This window comes from Stigmatopora argus, chromosome 14 (genome assembly GCF_051989625.1).
Source record: "Stigmatopora argus isolate UIUO_Sarg chromosome 14, RoL_Sarg_1.0, whole genome shotgun sequence".
Lineage (NCBI taxonomy): Eukaryota > Metazoa > Chordata > Actinopteri > Syngnathiformes > Syngnathidae > Stigmatopora > Stigmatopora argus.
Genome location: NC_135400.1, coordinates 17,274,299 through 17,295,800, shown reverse-complemented (window position 1 = coordinate 17,295,800; position 21,502 = coordinate 17,274,299). Strand labels below are relative to the sequence as shown.

The following is a 21,502-nucleotide window of genomic DNA, read 5'->3' as shown; positions in this document are numbered from 1 at the left end:
AGATAAGCCAGCTGCAGGAAGCACGTAGCTCACCTCTGAGGGACACCTGTACTCTACTTCGTCGGGCTTGCCCCGCCCCCTTTAATGATAGCATCACTGAGGAATGGGGCGCTCGGCCAAATTCCGCGTACTCAAGTCATTCTCATTTCGAAGTGACGACAAGCCACGGAGAAAACTACTACGGGGAGACCTTAGTGTTACACTGGCAACAAATCAAAATGAAGGCGTACGCAGTTGAATTTGAGGAGAATTCTTAGGCTTAAGACATGCTTAGCTTTACTTGCAGAAAATGTATTTTTGGTGTGGGCTAAAGAAAGTCAATCATAGTAGGACTATGTCCTTAAAATTGAGATTCTCAGGGAATTACCAAGCCACATTTAAAAAATAAAAACAAAAAAATAGCAAGTGTGTGTACGGTCTCCATCGTTGCATACCCGTCAAACTCGGCCAATTGCTCTTCTTATTAATGATTGTAATTCCCCTTATTAAGCGATTACAAAAGTATAAATGCAATAGGCACATATTTATTTATTTATTACCTATTTATTTATGTCTAAAATGTATTTTCCTGTGTCTGTATTCTCACCCTCTTGCTACTGTGACAATGAAATTTCCCCAACACGGGATGAATAAAGTTATCTAATCTAATATTTACTCACAATGGGCGCACTTAAAAGTCTAAAATTGTCCCCAAAGTAGACTTGGTCCCTAATAAGTATGCACTAAATTCAAGATTGTGTAGATGTCGCTGTATGATGCTGACAGCTTGACGGTCTGGGTACATTGCTTGCTGACAGGCTATATTTATATAGTGAAAAGGCATATTATGCTTAAAGCATGACAATACTATGACGTTTTCATTTGCTACCAGTGACCAAGACGATCCGGATTAGAGCCGAAATGGGTAAACCGAGATCGGTTTTACAAAAAAAACGTACTTTAAAAATCCCGTACAAAAGTTGTTATACGGCGTACACAATTTGAAAGGTTTAAAAATACATATAAAATACTGGAAGAACGTATAAGTCGACAGGTATGTCATTGTCAAATGTCAAGACAAAAAAAAACCTAAGAGACCCCGCAAGTGAATCCGGCATTAGGAGCACTAGCGCTAAGCCGACTTCTTATCCAGCTGTAGCTCAAACCGTAATAGAATTAAAGCAGATTAAGAGGCTCTTTGGTATGCTGAAATGGAGGCCGGCTCCCGTGGCCTCGCTGGCTGCTTTGCATAAATCTCTGCCCAAAATCATGGCGGTGTCAGTGCGAGCTTTGGCTCTCGTCATTAGCATTTCAGGCAGGAACATTGGCTTGGCACAATTCAGTGAAAAGAATGAGCTGGCGAGCTTCAGGACAAGACAGGCTGTGGTCTTCTTCTCTCTGCTTTACATGGTTTTCGGGGGTCTGGGACGCTGCACAATCAGCACATCTCCAAATTTGTTTTCTCTCTCGTGTGTTCTCGTTGTGCCTGTAAGACGTTTGTCACATACTCGGTGGTAAATCCCCGCTTTGGCCAGTTAATCAGATTGCGCATAGCTGTAATACAATACTATCTGATGAGGGTAGTGTGGTTGCATTATCTGATCGGGATTCAAACATGCCACGGTTTGCACTCTGAGAGCATTTGGCTCTCGGAAAACTGTTAATAAGTTGTTACAATTTCCCTTGCTGACCTGTACTTAAATGTACTGTTTTGGTTTAAAAAGACGTTTTAAAAATGGAATTCAGTTAATATTTCTCGTGTTAAAATCCATCTATATTTTGCGGACAATTTTGCAGTTCTGGTTACCGATGGTGTCTACCAATTAGGGCTGCCACGATTAATATACTATCAGATAATTTATTGCGAGGACATTTTTTAACCTAAAAACTCTTCAAATATTTTTTTTAACGCAGATTGTTTTCACTTTCTTATTCATCAATCAATTCATAGTTTTTCCTGTAATCAGTTTTAAAGAATTGAAGTCGGTAAGGTCTAACTTTCCATTGGCCTGGTTGGTTTGGAAGATTATTGTCATTTTTAGGGTCTAAACCAAAAAAACCAAATGCTTTTATAGAGGATAATCTCATTAAAAATCAGCTGTCTTCTTTCGTATTGGAAAAAACACGGCCTTGTTTATCTTTGTGTATCTCAAATTGAAGGTCAAATTATTTGATTAGTTTTCGTGTTGACCTACAACATCCCTTTGAGGACTTCCAGGTGTTTTTCGTCAACTGTTCTCTTTCCTGCTTTTCCGAACACGAGCCAGCAGGAAACAATCCAGTAAAAAATATGTTTAAATGACCTCTCCGGAAACAAGAGGATGCAATATTTTTGCAACACAGCTGCATTTTGACTTGACCGGCCTTTAATAAAACCCAGCTTATCGAGGAGGACGTAGTCAAGACGTGCTGGAGGAGATACACTAGTACTTTGTTTATACTACACGTCCCAAGAATGAGATATGTCTGCCGCTGCCGTGCGTGTGTGTTTATGCTTGTTCCGTGACCCTCGGGCTGCAGAGGGTAGACTGGAATGCGAAAACACTGTCATGTGAATAAAAACAATAGCCGGGATCTGGGAGGTGTCGGCGAAGACGGCGGCGGAGGAGATGGAGGACGGAGGCGTACCATTTGGCTTTTCAAAGTCAGCCGGCCGAGGCCAACCCCGCACGCGCGTGTCGCCGTCGTGTAAGTGTGTCGTGAAGTTAACCTTAGCAAAAGCTGGCCGTTCCTGAAAAGCTCACTTGAGCAATCTTTAGTTATTCTGTAAAGCAGGGGTAGGGAACCAATGGCTCGGGAGCCACATGTGGCTCTTTCGATGGGTGCATCTGGCTCTTCGCTAACCTGTGAGCTAAAATATGGAACCCGCTGGTGACAGAACTGAGATACTACGTCCAGTGCTGCTTTAGTCTTCTTTTTTGCATTAGACTCTGCTAAAAGGCATACTCTCATTGATTAGCAACTGCATAAGAATGTTGTCAAAAGTATTCTTTTTTTCCACTTTAAAAGTGGTGAAATTACTAAAATAAAAGACACCCATTTACATGTATGTATTTCACTTTTAAATTCAGAGTATGGCTCTCAAGGAATAACATTAGAAAATATGAATTGTTTATGGCCCTCTTCGTCAAAAAGGTTCCCGACACCTGTTGTAAAGGATATTTCGGAAAAATAAAATAACCCGAAATAAATGCTTCTTTTAACAATAGTTAAGTGTAACAGCTGTTTTGAACCAAATTTGGGGTGCACAATCAAACAGAATGAGTTTTTCCCCAATGTTTGACTGAAGTGAGTCAAGTGTAGAAGTGCACAAATCTCCAGTTTTAGTTTTACAGTGCTACTGTCAAAATAAAAGCAAGCCATTCTGCGAATTGGACTTCCAGGCGGGCCATACATTCGACACCACTGGTCTATCGTGTACATGCTCATGTTCCATAAACTACTATAAACTAATCAAATTACTGTATTTACTCGCATATTAGCCGCCTCCGCGTATAAGCCGCACCCTTAAAATGGCCTAAAATCGTTGAATTTTTACAATTTCTCTCATATAAGACGCCCGATTCACAATTTCACCTCCATATTCATGGTTTTATCAGGGAGTACAAATGTGTTGCTACTTTAAAGGGAAAATCTTAAGAAAAATCATCGCAATGGCAGGCACAAGTCGGTAGGTATTTTCACGTTTTATGCAATATACATTTGTTTTTCTTGAATTTCATTCATAGACGTCAAAATAAATTGTGTTAGGCGCTTTATCTGTTTATCTTTTTTTATCTATTTTGAAATAAATGACCGGATTGGCTGCATTGTCTTTCGTTATGGCGTTTCATCTTTGCCACTTTGCAGTTTTGTGCATGTCAAGTCTAATTTGTGCGCATATAAGCCGCACCCTCGATTCAGTCATAATATTTTTTTAGCGACAAATACAGCATATATGCGAGAAAACATGGTAAGTCAAATCCCAACTCTACGATTCCATTTTCTTTTTTTACACTTTCCCATATAAACTTAAAACAAAAACTAAAACTTTTCTTAAAATAAATAGTCCTTTCTGTAAGGCGTACGGGCAACAGGTGGACCGCGACGAATTGTTTTGGTCTTACTCCCAAACAATGTCAAGGCTGCTTGCTGGTTAACCATTGTTATTAGTGTTAACTTTAGGTAGTGGTGAGTTATTGTTGATCTCTATCCTGTAATTATGCTTTCCCTTCCTCTAGCTGGTGAGAGATGATGACGGCAGCGGAAAATCCTGCCAAGGATCGAGAGCTCCTGTCGGGAGATGAGGAATGACGGCAGTGACAGCGAGATGATCCCGGCTGGGCCTGGTCCGGATGCAAAGAAGTTCTCTCCTGTCTGTCTAGACGGCTAGCAGCTGTCTTTAGCAAGAGCCGGCATGCGTGCTAAATGCTTATGAAGACTGTAAACTGATTTTTAAAAGAATAATCATAAAGTAGTGGACGTAGAGCAGGGGTGTCAGACTCGGTCGGGTTGGTCCGCGGGCCGCTTTAACGTCAACTTGATTTCACGTGGGCCGGACCATTTTAGATATAATAATTAGATTTTTTTTATATAAATGGATTAAAAGAACTGGATTAAAAGCCCTGAATATTCAGTTTTTATAGATCTAAAACAATGTTTATTTTAGCTTTTTTAAATATATTTTTAGCTTTTACAAAATGATTTTTGAACTAAAAACACAGAAAAAATGGATTTAAAAATGCCAATGATTGATTTAAAAGGGGGAAAATCAGGAAATGTAATATACATCTATACTCTTCATTTTAATTTGATCCTAAAACAGAAAAGTCGGCACTCATGATTTACTTTCTCGGGCCACACAAAATGATGCGGCGGGCCAGATTTGGCCCCCGGACCGCCACCTTGACACGTGACGTAGAGTATGTCAATGTTCGGATTGCATCATGCTATGCTGGTTTAGCTATTAAGAAACTCACAAAATGAGGATTTTTAGATAAAAAAATACCTCAAGACAATTTGTCCTGGATCTATCGATTAATCGAAACGATATTAGCACGCTCATAATGCTAACTACATTAGCCGCATTGTCAGAAAGGTCATGTCTAAGGGCTTTTTTTAAACAAGCCATTTAAAACCTCTCTCAGACATTTTAAAAGATCTAAAACACTGTTCGGTGCCATGAAATGGCGCCACCAATACTTTCATCTATGTTTTAATAAAAAATGCAGCAGGTGGATTAAATAACCCACAATCTGATTTACATCATTTTAGTATCTAAAAAAGCATTTGCTTCCAATGAAACAAAGCATTTTTTTTTTTTTTTTTGCCAGACGCGCGATGCTGTCACTCAGTTTTCCGTCTTTGCTCTCCAGTTTTCCAGGTGAGCGGCCGATTGCGGCGCTGATCCGTGGCAAGACCAAACATAAAGCTTTGTTTATTTAACCACGGGGCTCAGCCGAGTGTGAAGAGCTACACAAGGTGCTACCCTAACCAAACATGACAATGATAGACATTCAGAGCAGACTGCCATTTACAAAGGCCGAGATGCTTTTCACCCGCCGCCGGGTCGTTGCTAATTTCGTTTTTTAAAAGGAGAATGGCGCCAATTCCGAGTGTGCCCGTAGAAAAGCTTTCACTATGTACACAGTGTGCTATGACAAACAACAGGTCTCAATTGAGAGAATTTTAGAGCTTGATATATTTAATAAAGGACAGCACATATGAATGAACATATATATGTAAATATGTAAGATTGTAGCCGAGGGCTAATTTGCATCTTTAGTCCCTTGTGTAGGTTGAAGATAAACCATGACACATACTAGACACACATAGCACAGTTTTAGGCAGCGTTGTGATTGCAATTTTGTTTGTCTAATAGCCTAGCTAGGCTTTAAGATGATTGGCCAAGAGGTTCAGAGATGGGAGTTGACGTATGCTAATTGCTATTGAGTTCCAGGTATGAAGAAAGAAGGTGCTTTGGCTAATTTAGCACTCTTTTTGAAGGGAACTACACAGTCACCTTTAGAGCCAGCCTTTGTTGATCTGTTGGAATTTTTTTGGTACAAAATCTTGCAGTGGAGGAGGAGCTTTGTTTTGGAAGATTTTGTAAACTAAGGTGGCATCTGCATCTGCATTGGAAATCTCTAAGGTTTTTTCAGGGCATTTACGAGGACTGACTGGGTGGCCGGGTCAAGATGAGCTTCAAAATAGTGAAACAGGACGGTCCTGAATCGCAAGAAAATAAAGAATTGGTGAGGTCCTACGTTCCAGAAAGGAGTGACTACAGTTTCCCTAGGTGAAGGTGTTGTTGGGATTTCAATTTGGACTGAATTTGCTTTAGAAAGAGAGTTCAAATGAGAAGAGAAAAAAGTCCCCAAGGGGGAGAACAAAAGGGCTCAAAGAGTTGAACTGAAGGCCACATGTCAAACAGAGAGATTTGTTTTATTTTTGACAGAGATCCTTCTCTGGAGACTGCACCGGAAAGTGGATTCTTAGAGCTCTTTGACATGGAGCAACATGTGCCTCCGGATAGCCCCCGCAAAAAAACGAGATCCGCAAATGATGTGGGAAGCCAAATGAGGAAATCAGAAGACACTCTGGCTCAACAAAAAGCTTACTGGTTTGATTCTCAATAGCTCTTGCGTGCAGGAAGTTACCAAAAAACAAAAAGAACACGTGCGTCCACCTAAGTGGACAACAAGTGGTTATTATTATAATATTTTCATGAGACATACAAGGGACTAAATATGTAAATTAGCCCTCGGCTACAAGCTTAAATATTTACATATATACATGTTCATCAACATAAATATAAATATGTTTATTAATATCTGCTGTCCCTTATTAAATAAATTAAACTCAAGAATAAAACAGTAACACACTGATTAATTAAAAATATTTGGAGAAGAATTGAAAATGAGCAAAAGATGATTTCAAGATTGTGTTTTGTTTGCATGTTTTTACGGTGCAAACAACCAATTGTCCGAATCAAAAGCGACTAACATCACACAAAAACAACCGACAGAAACGACTGCAGAGGGTGATCAACACAGCCCAAAAGATCATCAACTCCCCCTACCTACCCTGTCCAGTTCTACAAATCCCGGTGCCTTAGCAGAGAGCAATCAGAAAAGACAATAAGCATCCCGGCTTCCACCACTTCAACCTGCTGTCCTCTGGAAGGCGCTAGCGAGCCATAACAGCCAAGACAAACAGACTCATGGACAGTTTCTTCTCAAGACCTGTCACCATATTCAACTGGAGTTCTGCACCTAGGCCCTAATCAAGACTTATTACTACATTTAATTCAATTCAATTCAAAAACTGGAAAATGTTATTACGCGTTAGCGTGTATAGCGTCAACAAATGAAGTCATAAAGCACTATTAGTCTCTCAACATGGCTTTTTTCCGCCCTTGTAGCTGCGGTTCTAGTCCAATTGAGGCCGAATGAGATTGAGCGGAGTGCAAAAGAGCTGAAGTGGAGCAGCCAGTACTTTTGTTCCAATGCTGCTCAGAATTCTCCAAGCGTGGCTTGGCCTCGCCATTGACTCCACAACTCACACGCTCTCAATAGTGACCACTTTTCTTTTTTAACTTGGGCTCATAAGAGTGAAGCTTTTCCCCCCTTTCTTTTATGGCTAATTATTCCAAATACCAGTGCCTGAATAGCTCCTTACTAAAATGCGACAGCAAAAGAGAAGAGCTGCTGAGAAAGTCACCAATAGCATAGTAATGACTTGCTCAAAATGGCCTTCATTTCACTAATGATCTCACCTAGATGAGTGCTAATGAAGGCTGGGTACGGAAAACCAGTATCCATTAGGAAATATAAAGTAATTATTATATACGATTATTTTGCCCTCGCTACCTCCCCGCTGTAGCTAGGCAACTGACAGCAGTTCTTGTCACTTTAATAACAACAGTTGTGACTCAAAGGAAGTGTAAAACTAGCAATAAAGATGAAAAAGGTTCACATCCTGTGTTTGAATATAAATAAAACACAGGAAACATTTGCTCCGTTACGTGATTTTACAATACGCCGAGTCATGCGTTCATTTTTGCAAAGCTAACCCACTAATTTTGGCTCAAATGCTAACCGTTAGCTCGTAACGCTATTCACAAACTGAAGAGAAATTTGGTTTGCCTTTCATAATTGAACGTAGCATCCCTCTTACAAATAAAATAGCTCTGTACACATCCATACAAAGTAAATATTCCATAAAATAGCTCAACAGAAGCGGCAACAAACCCTTTAAAACAAGGGTGTCAAACTCAGGTTGCTTCACGGGCCTCATTAACGTCCACTAAATTTCATGTGGGCCGGACCATTTTAGATATAATATTCAGATTTTTTTTTTTTTAATCGGATTAAAAGAACTGCATCAAAAGCCCTAAATATTCAGTTTTTTATAGATCCAAAACAATGTTTATTTGAGCTTTTTTCTTAGTAAGGGAAAACGTCTTTTAATCATTTGTTTCTCATTTCAAAAGGAAACTAAATATTTTTAAATTATGTTCAATAAAGTCAAAAAGAGAAAATATTTTATATATTTATTTTTAGATTTTCCAAAATGCTTTTTGAACTAAAAACACAAAAAGAAAAAAATGGATTCAAAATTGCAATTATTGATTTAAAAAGGGAAAAACCAGAAAATATAATATACTACATCTATAATCTTCATTTGAATTTGATCCTAAAACAGAAAGTTGGCACTCATGATTGACTTTCTCGGGCCGCACAAAATGATGCGGCGGGCCATATTTGGCCCCCGGGCCGCCACTTTGACACCTGTGCTTTAAAAGATATTCAGTTTGCCAGTGTAAAATGAAGGCTAATATTTGAGCTAGCAGTAACGAATATTAGCTAAAAGCCAAATGTAGCCATGCGTAGTCCTATTAATGCTTAAATTGTGGAAGGAAGTGGTTGGACAGATTGAGAGGGGCCCACATCAAGGGACGCAGACAGGCTACGGTTTGTCTTTTGTCATTGGACCAGAGAAGATGCGCTCTCAATTAAGGCAGCAACTGTTTTATCTTTTGTGTGCGAGTCTGAGTGTGTAACAGAAGCTTCACTGTCTACTGTCCGAGAATCAACACAATGTCTATGCACATATTTTTCTACACTTTACAGAGTTTTTGGCCAGTTAACAGGTTTGTTTGTTTGTATTTTCCATCTAAAATATTACTTTTGGGGGCTTTATACATTTGAACAAAATGGGGAAGACAAAAAAAAATGAACAGACATGATAGCAACTAATTCCCTCCATTTCATTCACTTTGTAATGGAAGTGTTTAACTGAATAAATCAATTCCATGGATTTACTTACCGTGTGATTTTTTTTTAAATACACCAAAAAGAGACAAACACTCCTTAGTTATAACTAACGGAAGTAAACGTAATGTTACTTTCCATCCCTGGTATACAGTAATTCATTGCATTTTCATTTTTTCCATCGTCACATACGACTTACTGTAAGTACACAAAGTATACAGTATATTTTCAACCTGTTCTTAGTACATTTGAGACACCGGCGCCCCTTGGTGGTACCAAAAATATCTTCCTAGCACGCGTCTACATAAACTACACCTAACCTAACATTGCATTGCTCACATCCTGTTCATAACTAACTTTGTATCTACATGAGGAATAGTTAACTATAGGATATTTTGATTTGACTTTTTTCCATTTACAATTCAAAAGGGGAAGAAAAAAAAGAACTTGACTGGTACAAATAAATAAATGTGCCTGTTATCTCTTTAAATATGTGAACATAAAATAGGTCTGGAGAACGTACTTACATACAGAAAGGTCTTCTCTCTTCTTACTGTGTGCAGATGTTAGAAACTACTTGCTCGTGATCGTTCCACATTTTGAGTAGCAATTGGTGGCTTTGTGATCTTTCTTGAGCTCATCTTACGTTTCTTTATCTTTTGCCGCTGGTATTTTCAAAGTGGCAATTACTGTAAAATGGAAAAAAAATCATCATCAATGGTGGAAAAAAAAAAACACACGTTTTTAACATTGGGCTTTTACTTATTCTAACATCTAAGGCATAAAAAAAATGAAAAAAATGGTGTTAAAACGAAACCATCAGTGCTACCGTCCGCAACAGAAATTTGATTTGAAGTTAGGCAGCCCATTAGGGTCAATACCGTGACCCAATAGACTTCTCTTTATCGCCCACAGACAGTGAGACAAAAAGCTTTCTTTCCACATAACAATTCAAATGCAGTGACTTGCCCCTAGTAAAATTAATTAAAATAACTTAAACAGATGTAATCAGCTATAACCTCAATTTAACGCACTACTAATCATTGCTCATTTCTTTATGGGTTATATCGTCACCTTACCTTTGATTTGGCATGTTTGGTACTGAACAGTTCTTTGCAAAAATGCTGCCAGCACACAAATAATTAGAAATAGAATTATATTACCAAATACAAACTCTTATTGCAAACAATAATTCAATCTATTTACATATTTAATTGGCAAACAACAAAATCCTCAATATATTGTTTTCAATGCTGGTTATTTTGTTCCTACGTCTGTAAATACAGACAATATTCTGTAAAACGGATTTATTTGATCTAGTATTTATTGCAAATTGTAACCAAGCACTTCAGAAATAATATTTACATATTGAAATGTAGCAATTTTTGGTCAGGTATTTGAGAAGGCTGAAATAAATATTAACTGCACTTAATTCAGTGTACATTTATGCATGCGCGTCTTAAAACATAAATATTTGAAGGGGTGATTAGCAGTACCAACTACATACCATAGGGGGCAGTAAAATTCAGGATAAAATACATCTTATTTCATTGTTTGTTTATTCATAAAAAAAAGCAATCTTGTGAGGGGAAAAAAAGAACAGCATTCTTAATTTCCTTCCACATCCATTTTAAAAAAATAAAATGATATTGCCATGGAGTCAGTTATCTTTTTCCATCTAGTAATTAATAAACGTGTTGGAAAGACGTCGGCCTTGACATCGGCTGATGTATGGCGGCCATTAACTCTGCACGACGACACGAAATTGCGGGTTCAGGATTAGTTCAATAGTCTACTTTATCTCCTGGGATCAGCTGGGCCATGATTTGTCAATTGGTCTCTATTTTGGGATGTTCTTTAACGCGCTAAATCCTGGAGGAAAAGCCTTTTTGAGATCACTTTGGTGGTGGCGAGTGTTTCCAGTCGAGAGGCTTCGTTGGGAAGCTGCAGTCTGAGTTTTGAAAAGTGAAAATCAACAACTCTTGGACGTGTTTCGAGGGGCTGTCGCTTCTACGCCCGGGAGCGCGAAATAGCTCCACGAGAGCTAATTAGCCACCAAGCAGCTTGTAATGCGACCATTCTTCGGAACGGTCGTCAGCAGTTTTCCCACAGAGTTGACGCAACATTTGAAGGGAAAAGAAGATTGGAATACAACCTGCTTTTTCGCCCCCCTGCCAAAGGAGCTGAGAATAAAACTAAAGTCAACTAAAGGTCATATTGTCTTCGTGCACATCTCTCATCACTTTTAAATTATGAAAAGATGACACAGGGGATGACTTGATGCTTGTAACTTTAATTAGGCCTGATTGATGCTTTAAAAAAGCGGACTTAAGCAGTCTGCTTGTGCATCAAGCTCGATAATAAACCCGGTTTATTTATATTTGGACTCTTGCGCGAGACTTGAGGATGCTAATTAGAATATTGGATATCTTAGGAACAGCAGTGAAAAATTTGAAAAGACTACTATTCTTATATTACAGTGAAAAATTAGAAAATGATAACACACTTAAGTGTAACTTCAAGGACCCCTTATCAGAATATTACAGGAGCTATAGTGTGGCTTTATGTGATAGTAACAGGTGTCTGAAATTGTGACATTACAGGTTCTGACACTCACAATTTGCGTTGTTTAAACAATTATATTAGAATGATTCATTTTATAAAGTAAATCACAAAACTACTGATGGCTCCCTCATTGACAACTATATTGAAAAATACTTGGCAGATGTTTAACTTGACATTGTGATAGGCAGAGTTAAAGACCCAACTATTTATCATATTTCATATTATATAAATAGATCCTTACCTGCTTTCTAAGCAGAATACACAGAAGAGTTGGCATACAGTACTAGTTCTTGTTTTCCACTGAAACACACAAATGTTTTGGGTAATGAGCACCAAAATACATTGGAAACCCCTCAAAAATACTCACCTTTGTTCTATTGTTTTGCTGAGAAAACGAGTAAAGTTTTGTTTGGCCAACGTTGTGATACCGTATTCAATTAGTGCAGCCTAGTGCAATTACAGCTAACAATAGCATCTGCGTTTAGCATTTGTTTCCGTGTTAGCTAGCGCGAGTTAAAGGCATACATTTCACCACCACTGTGACGACATTTCCATAAGCGTTTAATAAAAATAATTTCAGAAATAATATGTAATACATTCGCGATTCCACAAAAGCTAGCGAACGAGGTAAATGCTATTCGAGCGGGGGCAGCCATGTTAGATCCCCTGACTCCAGCCTGGGATTGTGATTGGACGGCGTAACGTCACATGACCAGGAAGTGTGCCGATTTCACATAATAACTTAAAGGTCAACATACAAAAAAAAACTACTGAAAATTTTTAACGTTTGTTTAAAAAAAGAGTACATTCGAATAATACAGTTTAGTCATTTCCCCTTATCTTGGCCAATGGTCTAAAAAGGTTCATGTTAGTTGTTACCTTTAAAGGAGAAGCTGTCTTGTATTAATGTTGCAGGGCCAACAACAGATACACAACACAATGCGGCTGTAACCTGCAGGCTGGACGCATGCATAAAACATTAGCCCCACATTAGTCAGTCTTTTCATTTATATGAATCCTGTTGCAGTAGAGCCCAGTTTACATGCATATTGTGAGTGTTATAAAAAATTCATTACACCATGAGCACTCCGGCTCACATCAGAGCTGCTGAATTAAGGGTGCCACCATAGAAAACATGTACTGAGTTCATTTAACTTTTATTTACCCAAATAAATTGCACAAACTGCAACGTCATAACTGACTGACTGACTAAACCATAACAGTAGTATCATTGAAAGAATGAGTGGGCATTACCACATTGTTGTTATCATGGATAATGCATGTCAAAAAGGAAAACAAATCAAAATATGAAGGAAGATTTCAGATTTTAGACTCATACCAAGTCCAGCTCTAAGACAAGCCATTTTATGATGTCAGTTATGTGAAATAAATGACATTCAATTTATTAGACAACATTCTTCACGCTGTCATGTACAGGATATAAAAGTGTCGTTTCCCATTATGTCCCTATCAACACATGCGCTAACCGCTAACGGTAATCCAAGTCGTGAACTTTTTGGACGCACGGGTTGAGTAATACATTTGGATTTAGGACATGAAACAACAGAATAGCATGCTAGAACTCCAATGGCGGCAGTGTGTAGCACTTCATACAGAGAGACAATTGTGTCTGTAACAAAGCCCATTTATTTTAGTGCTTTCCAATGGAAGCGCAACGTGATAACCTCTGCACTACAAACCACCAACTGGGAGTCATTTGAGACAAAGCCACGCATCCGTCTCCTTATCTCCACACGCAGCCTAGCCGCAACCACGCGAGCACCCACCGCCAGGGCCCCAAGCCCGGGCTATCGCCTGGCCACCCTCGCCGCCGGCCTCTTTCGGGACTGCTTTAAAGCACAGCTTTTATTTTGATACCATCAAAGGAAACCATCAGCAGAAAGCTGCACATATTTTGAGGTCATTTTCGCACTTGAAAGTGGATTATTATTCTCTTCTCATTATTCATGGCCAAAATATAGCCTTGCTAAAGATATCATTCAAGTGGCCTGACCATTTATCTCCGAAAATCTCTATTTCGGCAAAAAAACACGATAAAAAAACAACAACATATTTTCTTAAAGAGACAGTCAACACAAAGAAAGCATTCAATGCAGGTTAATTTTCTAATGTAATATTTGGACAGGAACTAATTCATGTATTCTGTTTTGTTGCTGCTATTAACCTGCAATTTCCAAAAGGTATTTTTAAATGCCCCCAAAAAAGTTACACGCTCATACAATTAACAAGCCAAACGTGAACGTGGGTTGTTTGTATTCAATAACTCACCGACGGAATAGTCGTTAACGTGGCATGGTTTCACGACTGTTCATGAAAGATGCATGGTGCTCCTGCTTTATGATCCTCTTTGTTTTTACTGTTTTTCCACCATCTTGCAATGGCTAATCCCACGAAAGGGTGGCATGATTTACGCGGGGTTTACGAAGCAACCATTCCAATGTAATTATGGGACATGAAAATATATTAGGTCATAAAAAAAAGAATAAACATATGTGAATGATCACATTTTGGGTCATGTAGAGCAAAATAGTATTACCATTTGATATACTAAATAACTCAAAATGTGCAATAAATGTATTTTTTTTAATAATATTTAACTCATCGCCTGCCAATGACAATGATAGACGTCCATTTAATTAAAAAATCTGGGTCATGTATACCAAAATAGTATTAACATTTGATATATTAAATAACTCAAAATGTGCTATACATGTATTTTTTTTCATAATATTTAACTCATCGCCTGCCAATGACAATGATGGACATCCATTTCATTAAAAAAATTGGGTCATGTAGACCAGAATAATATTAACATTTGATATTCTAAATAACTCAAAATGTGCTATACATGTATTTTTTTCATAATATTTAACTCATCGCCTGCCAATGACAATAATAGACGTCCATTTCATTAAAAACGTGAGTACTGGCTGTTTCCATGCCAATGACGGCGTTCCAAACCATTTAGACTGGGAGAGCAAACCTCTCCCAGTCAAAACGTATTGAACGTCTATTCCCGTCAATGGCAGCATCTAACTTAAATCTGCACTTTACGACCGCTTAATCTTTCCCTCAATTTTCCTGGAACCGCAGAAGTCACATTTCTTTCTCAGCAGAGGTCATTTTGACACTTTTATGGATTTCCGAGCTCACCTTGACGTCACCGCGGCAAGCTTTTTCAAGGAATCCCGTTCCGGTGACGAGATGCTCTTCGGACATAAAAAAAATAAAAAAACGGGGTCAAATGCAAGTGAACTGAATCGTCAGCAACACTCGGGTCCTTGCTAGCAATTAGCCAAAGCCTCTAAGAAAGTCGAATCATGTATACGGTAGCGAGAAAAAAAGCAAAAATGATGAGGGAGGCTCGTGCACTTGCACAAATGAGCGTACCCAGAGTGTAATCAGAGGTTTGGAAAACAGTGGAGTCCCCGAGCGGGTGGGAAAAAAAGGGGAAAACACTGGTCCGCCAGCGTGGGCCGCAACCTTCTTCCCGTATAATCATCATCATTTAGCACAGTATGCGCAGCGTCTGTTTATTGAGATATTAATCCGGGATAAACAAAGCTTTTGACAAAACAAATTAGCATCCCTCAATAGAAAGCGCGCCGCTAATGGAGTCTACCGAGACTGATATTAAAAAAGCGGATGAGGCGAGGGGAAGAAAGCGCCAGCTCGGGAAGGTTGACGGGAAAGAGGAAATCGGGCCCAGGGTGCCTAAACGGTGTTTCACCCCGAGCTCCGGAGATTAGCATCAGCACATCATAACGCGCCAACTAATTGTGGTGATTATGCTGGTAATTAGACTGCAGATGAGGAGAGCTTTTTCTGTTTTGTTTTGTTTTGTTTTCGCGGCCGCTTGATAACAGACATTCATTCGGTGTCAAGTGACTGAGTCGTGAGACAAATCTGTACAGAAATACCTTGAGATAAGAGCATAACGCGTTCCGGCATCCACGCTCGTATGTCAGTTCACTCGCATCTCAATTCGCTAGTATCTCAAATCAATTTTGCCCATATAAAATCGCGAAATACAAATGAATCCATTCCCACTCTCTGAAAAAAAACACCCAAAATAGGATATTATATGTGAAAAATATGTTTTAAATTACTCTAATTCACTACCTATGCTCACAAAATAACAAATACATATTTAGTGCTTTTTTTTTTTTTAAATGTGACATTACGTACAGTACTGTATGGAGTTCTTACCTTTGAGACAGCCGTTAGCAGCTAACGGCTAACGGAGGGGGCAACACATTCGGTTCGCTACAGCTTAATGCGTTCCGGGACCCACGCTCGTATGTCAATTCGCTCGTATTTCAAATCAATTTTTCCCATATAAAATCACTAAATACAAATGAATCCGTTCCCACCCTCTGAAAAAAAACACCCCAAAAAGGATATTACATTGGAAAAATATATTTTAAATTACCGTATTTTCACGACTATAAGGCGCACTTAAGTCTTAAATTTTCTCCAAAATAGACAGGGTGCCTTATAATCCAGTGTGCTTTATATATGGAAAAAAAATTAAAATGTGTCATTCATTGAGGGTGCGCCTTATAATGCGGTGCGCCTTATAGTCGTGAAAATACGGTACTCAAATTCACTACCTACGCTCACAAAATAACAAATAGCTATTTAGTGTTTTTTTTTTTTTAATGTGACATTAAGTACAGTACTGTATGGAGTTCTTACCTTTGAGACAGACGTTAGCGGCTAACGGCTAATGAAGGAGGCAACACGTTTGGTTTGCTACATTTTTGTGACACTATGTAACATAAAAAACTTTAAATTTAACTTTGTTTACTATACACGCACTTAAAAATGGGCGTAACTTTATTGCGCTATAACCGAGGCTAAGCTGTTAATGTATTCCGCCTTGAAAAAGACCACTTAATTTGTCTCGTATCTCAGGGAGAAAAATGCTCAAAATTTTCCATGCATCTCAAATTTCTCGTATGTCATGGTATTACTGTATTCTCTTTCACAACGTGAATAATTAATCTTTTTTCTTCTTCTCCCTCCTGTGTGGGAACGCCGCACTATCCGCCCGCAACTCCACAATAAAAAGCCGACGCAAATGATGCAAGGATGTATTTTCCCAAGAAATTCATTCTTAAATTATTTACAGGCTTTAGCGGGGCGTCGTTAATATTAATGATATTTTAGCATTATTGCCGACGAGTACCGAAGCACTGTGATGAGAATGCGCGACTGGAAATTGAGGAAAAAAGGTAAACAATTGCTCAAGAAAAATTAATTTTAGGAGACGGTGCTCAAATTAACGAGGAAAAATGAGCATTTTCTAAAAGTGGGAGTTGCCCTTTGTATCACCTTTATGAAAATAGGAATATTTTTGTGAACTTTAGGACTCTATTTCCTGTTTTCTTGTCCTTCTATTCACTTAGGTCGTAAAGCAAATACATAATATGGATAAAAAAAGAGCTGTCCTCTATTCCTGCTGTTAAGCTGACCCTGGATCAGCTTTTCCTAACAAATGTCACAAAGCAGCGGATGCAAACACTTCCACACACTGTCGCATCTTCCGTCGGCTACACTTAAAAAAACCAAACAAAAAAAGGATGTGAGTTAAAAAAAGAATAACGCCGGTAAGAATATATCAAATGGGAATAAATATTTCAGAGATAGAAACACACAAAAATAAATAAAACATGTCAAAATAGCGATAAAGAGAGCTGAAAAGTCAGCTTGGTAAGATTGCGCTTGTTTTGTGGTCTCTTTCCTGACTCCTCATTGGTCAAATGTATCACTTTTTTTCCTAATCTTGCGCTTTTCCTTTCCGCTTAACGCACTGCAGTACCCAAAATGGCTTCTAAAACATTGTTGCCAATTCATTTGTTCATTTTCTGTGGCAGTGGGCGGGACAAACTCTCAATTCTATCCATAAAAAAGACAACATACCTAATTATTATTACGATTTGGAGTATTCAATCCGTCACCAATGCATGTTTTCGACTGCGGGAGGACACGGAGCACCTGAAGGGAAAAAAATGTTAAAATGATTATTTTAGGCGGAGGAGTGGTCAGCGGCTCGGGCTCACCGCTCTGGGGTCGAGGGTTCGATTCCCAGCTGGGTCTTTCCTGACTGTGTGGAGCTTGCATGTTCTCCCGGGGCTTGCCTGGGTTTTTTTCCAGGTATTCCGGTTTCCTCCCACATCCTAAAAAAAACATGCTAAGCTAGCTAGCTGGTTGAACATTCTAAATTGCCCTTAGCTGTGATTGGTCGCCCTTTCTCTCCTTGTGCCATGCGATCGGCTGGCCACTGATTCAGGGTTCCCCCTTGCCTAATTCGTCGGTCTCACAGTTCTGGGGTCGAGGGTTCGATTCCCAAATAGGTCCTCATCGTGTGGAATTTGCATGGGATTTCTATGGGTGCTCCATTTTCCTCCTACATCCCAAAAACATGCAAGGCTAGCTGGTTGAACATTCTAAATCGCCCTTAGCCGTGATTGGTTGCCCTTTGTCTCCTTGTGCCCTGCGATTGGCTGGCCAGGGTGCCCCCCTGCCCGGTAGCTGGGCAAGGCTCCAGCACCCCCGGTGAGGTTAAGTGGCTCAGAAAATGAATGAATGATGGGGATGGGTTCCGTCCTTCCTGCGTGGTCGCGTGGGTTTTCTCCGGGTATTCGGTCAGCAAAGTATTCGGGCCACCAAGTCCCCAAAAAAGAAAGATTTTATTTTTCTCTTTTGTTGCAAGTACAAGAAGTCATTTCTCATGGCGTGTCTTATGTTTTGTTGCTTTTTGATCATCCGGCCCCGTCCCGATTTATTTACACGGTAGGTAGGAATAAAGCGGAATCACGCTGCGGTTCTCGTATGTACACGCACGTTTTGTTTATAGCGCCGCCGGTCACACAAGCACACACGGGAGAGACAAAAAGTCCACTTGGGCTGGCTAGGCTCTAACACAGCAAGTACAGGGGGAGGAGCAGGAGGAGGAGGAGAAGGAGAAGGAGGAGGTGCGGGGAGAGCCTCCTGGGATGCAAATCCAAAGTCAACAAAATCAAGACTCGGCCAAAAAAAACCATAGCAAGGCGGTCGTTGTTTCGGAATGCCGAAAAAGCAAACAGGCAGAGTCAAAAGGGGCGGGGCAAAAGGTTCTGGGAGGGAAAGGGAGGAGGCACGTCCACCTCCGTCCAATCCAGATCCAGGAAAACAAGGCAAACTCCTCTGAAACGTCTTCAACTCAAGATTAAAAGAACTGTTTTTTTAACTTGTCATCTTCAATAATGAGCACTTCCTGGCGAGTGTGTGTATGTGTGTGTGTGTACTTTCCGTTTTTCTGGCTCAATAATATGGATTTTTCTTTTCTTTTTCTTTTTTTTTTTGGCAACGATGAAGAGCTTTCTGGTGAGACGGTCGTCCGCACGCCGGACTCGAAACGCCGGTCCACGGCGAACTAGCAAATGCCGGTCAGTACGAAAAGGGCGGAGTCAATATAAAAAAGATAGCGTGGTCTCCAGAAACATGACAGATTGTTGTTATTTTGCTCGGGCAAAGTCCGGAGGCATCCAAAAAGGGGAAAGGGGGCGTGGCCGGGCCGGGCTGGGCCGGGGGGGAGGGGGCGGTACATTCAGAGTGCTGGACTTGGCCTTAAGGTACCGGAGGAACCGGGAAGGACTCGGTTTGGATCGATGCTCCTCCCAAAAAAGTCAAAAGGCGTCTTCTGTTTGTCTCTTCTAACGCTTGGCTCGAGAGTTAGGAGAAAGAAAGGCAACCAAAGGAGGAAGCGGACCGGATAGGACCGGACCGGACCGGACCGGTGGCGGGGTACCGCAGGCTAGGCTAGGCTAGGCTAGGCTAGGCTACGAGTCCCGCGTCTTCCTTCTCCGGGCTCCGGTCACAGGCTGGTCACCAGTTGCATTTGTCCGTCACCCTCGTTGTGCGAGGCTTCCTGAGCCTGCTGCTGCTGCGCCGGCCCCCCGCTCGGCCTCCTGGGCGGGGCCTGGTAGAAGGTCTGCATGGGGGCGCCGCGAGAGCCCAAGGCGGGCCTCCCGGAGCTGTAGTACAGTTCTTCGGGGGGCTGGGCCGAGCGGGGCGCCACCTCCAGGGGCTCGGGGCTGCTGTCCGGGTAGGGCGAGTCTCGCAGGTTGCCCACGCTGGCGTAGGGGGAGTCTCGGGCCGGCGAGTCCGCCGCTCGCTGGCCCGGACCCTGACCGCCGCCGCCGCGACCCAGACTCTCGCTCGGGTCGGCCGCGTAGCTCTCCGACTCGTCGGCGTCGCTCTGGTAGAGGACGGACTGGGCTCGTTGTAAGAGGAGGGGCTCCTCCAGCGCTTTGTACAGGAGCTCCACGTCCTGCGGCGCCCGTTGCCTGACGTCTCGGTCCTCCGGCTCGGGGACCACGGCCCCCCGGGGGTGGCCCCCGGCCAGGCTGGCGCACACCCTGTCGTCGCCCCCGCCTCGCAGGTTGTTGTGCACCAGCTCGGAGATGATCATCTTCTCGAAGGCCACCGCGTCCGAGAGGTTTCGCCGGCCGCCCAGCGTCTCCGAGCTGCGTGGGTTGAGCAGGGGCGGCGGGGGGCTGTCTCCGCTCCCGCCGCCGAGGAAGTCACAGCTGCCGCCGCCCGTCCCCGGGCCGCCTCGCAGGGAGTAGCTGTTGTTGAAGTTGCCGTTGAGCGGCAAGGTCTCCATTCCGCAGGGGTCGCGGGCCTTGGACGTGATCTCTAGAAACAAAGACGGGATTGGTCACAAGTTTGGACTTTGTTATTTTTGCAGCCCAATCTCTTCAGTCCAGATGGGTCACCTCTTGTGATGATCTCGGGGTGCCGTGATTACAGCAATTTTCAGACAACTACGAGTGTAGTGTAAATCAAAGCCAAAAATGTTAAGCCGGAAGACACTTACTTGGGTCTCGGAAGGTTCCTGTCCATCCAACGGAAAGCAGAATGAAGGAAAGACGGCAAGTGTCATTTAATGCAACATGAAATGGTAGTGGTAGTAGTGGTATTATTATTAGTAGTAGTGGTATTAGTACTAGTGGTAGTAGTAGTAGTAGTAGTGGTATTAGTAGTAGTAGTAGCAGTAGTAGTAGTAGCAGTAGTCATAGTAGTAGTAGTAGCAGTAGTAGTAGTATTAGTACAAGTGGTAGCAGTAGTAGTAGTAGTATCATCAGTAGTAGTGATAGTAGTAGTAGTCATAGTAGTAATTGAATTTCTCTTTGCATTTCAATTTGTGAGAATTTGCTGTTTTATTAAAAAACATATTTAGAATCATTTTAACATTTTCATGACTTCTGTTTTCATTTTAAATCTTTTTTTTTCCTTTTTAAAATTGTATTCATTAAATAAGTGATTGATGATGATGAGCGTATTTTCCGGACTATAAGTGCACCTGACTCAAAGGCTTCCTATACAAGTTGCACTGAGGGGGACATTGTTTTTTTATTTTTTAAGTGACCATAAAACAAGAACAAGCATAACATGTTAAAGTAATGATAAAGAATATGTCCAATTCATAAAAGAACTTCATGTTAAATGATTTTGCGGCATTACTCTTGTATTTTATGGCTAGCGTTTTGCTATCTGCTTAGCAACGGGACCAGTTTCCCCCCCGGTGATTTCTGGCAGTCAAAGTCTCCGGCAAACTTCACACACTCGTCCGATTGCGATTGGAGATGAGGACGAGCAGATGGCAAATTCGGCCTGTTTGTTTTTGCGCAGCC

The 21,502-nt window shown here is 41.0% G+C and overlaps 2 protein-coding genes across 8 annotated transcripts in view; both read right to left on the bottom strand.

The window, feature by feature from the left end:
• Positions 1-18,072, bottom strand: part of LOC144087983 (MAPK regulated corepressor interacting protein 2-like) — a 65,703-nt gene extending 47,631 nt beyond the window's left edge. The window contains exons 1-5 of one of the 4 annotated variants that reach the window (XM_077618142.1): positions 17,885-18,072; positions 17,745-17,819; positions 14,973-15,028; positions 12,040-12,098; positions 9,761-9,922 (exon numbers count right to left, since the gene is read on the bottom strand). The gene's annotated coding sequence lies outside the window, so the exon portion shown is untranslated. Of the gene's footprint in view, positions 1-9,760; positions 9,923-12,039; positions 12,099-12,165; positions 12,509-12,677; positions 12,758-14,972; positions 15,974-17,744; positions 17,820-17,884 lie in introns of those variants that run through there. The other 3 variants (XM_077618144.1, XM_077618145.1, XM_077618143.1) reach the window with 3 other exon arrangements.
• Positions 18,073-18,495: 423 nt separating this feature from the next.
• LOC144087977 (adhesion G protein-coupled receptor L1-like) overlaps positions 18,496-21,502 on the bottom strand; it is a 121,975-nt gene continuing 118,968 nt past the window's right edge. For 2 of the 4 annotated variants that reach the window (XM_077618133.1, XM_077618134.1), the window contains 2 exons: positions 20,686-20,703; positions 18,496-20,504 (listed from right to left, as the gene is read on the bottom strand). In XM_077618133.1, coding sequence (XP_077474259.1) covers positions 19,681-20,504; positions 20,686-20,703 — 842 coding nt within the window. In that variant the 3' untranslated portion in view covers positions 18,496-19,680. The remainder of the gene's footprint in view (positions 20,505-20,685; positions 20,704-21,502) is intronic. The other 2 variants (XM_077618135.1, XM_077618136.1) reach the window with 1 other exon arrangement.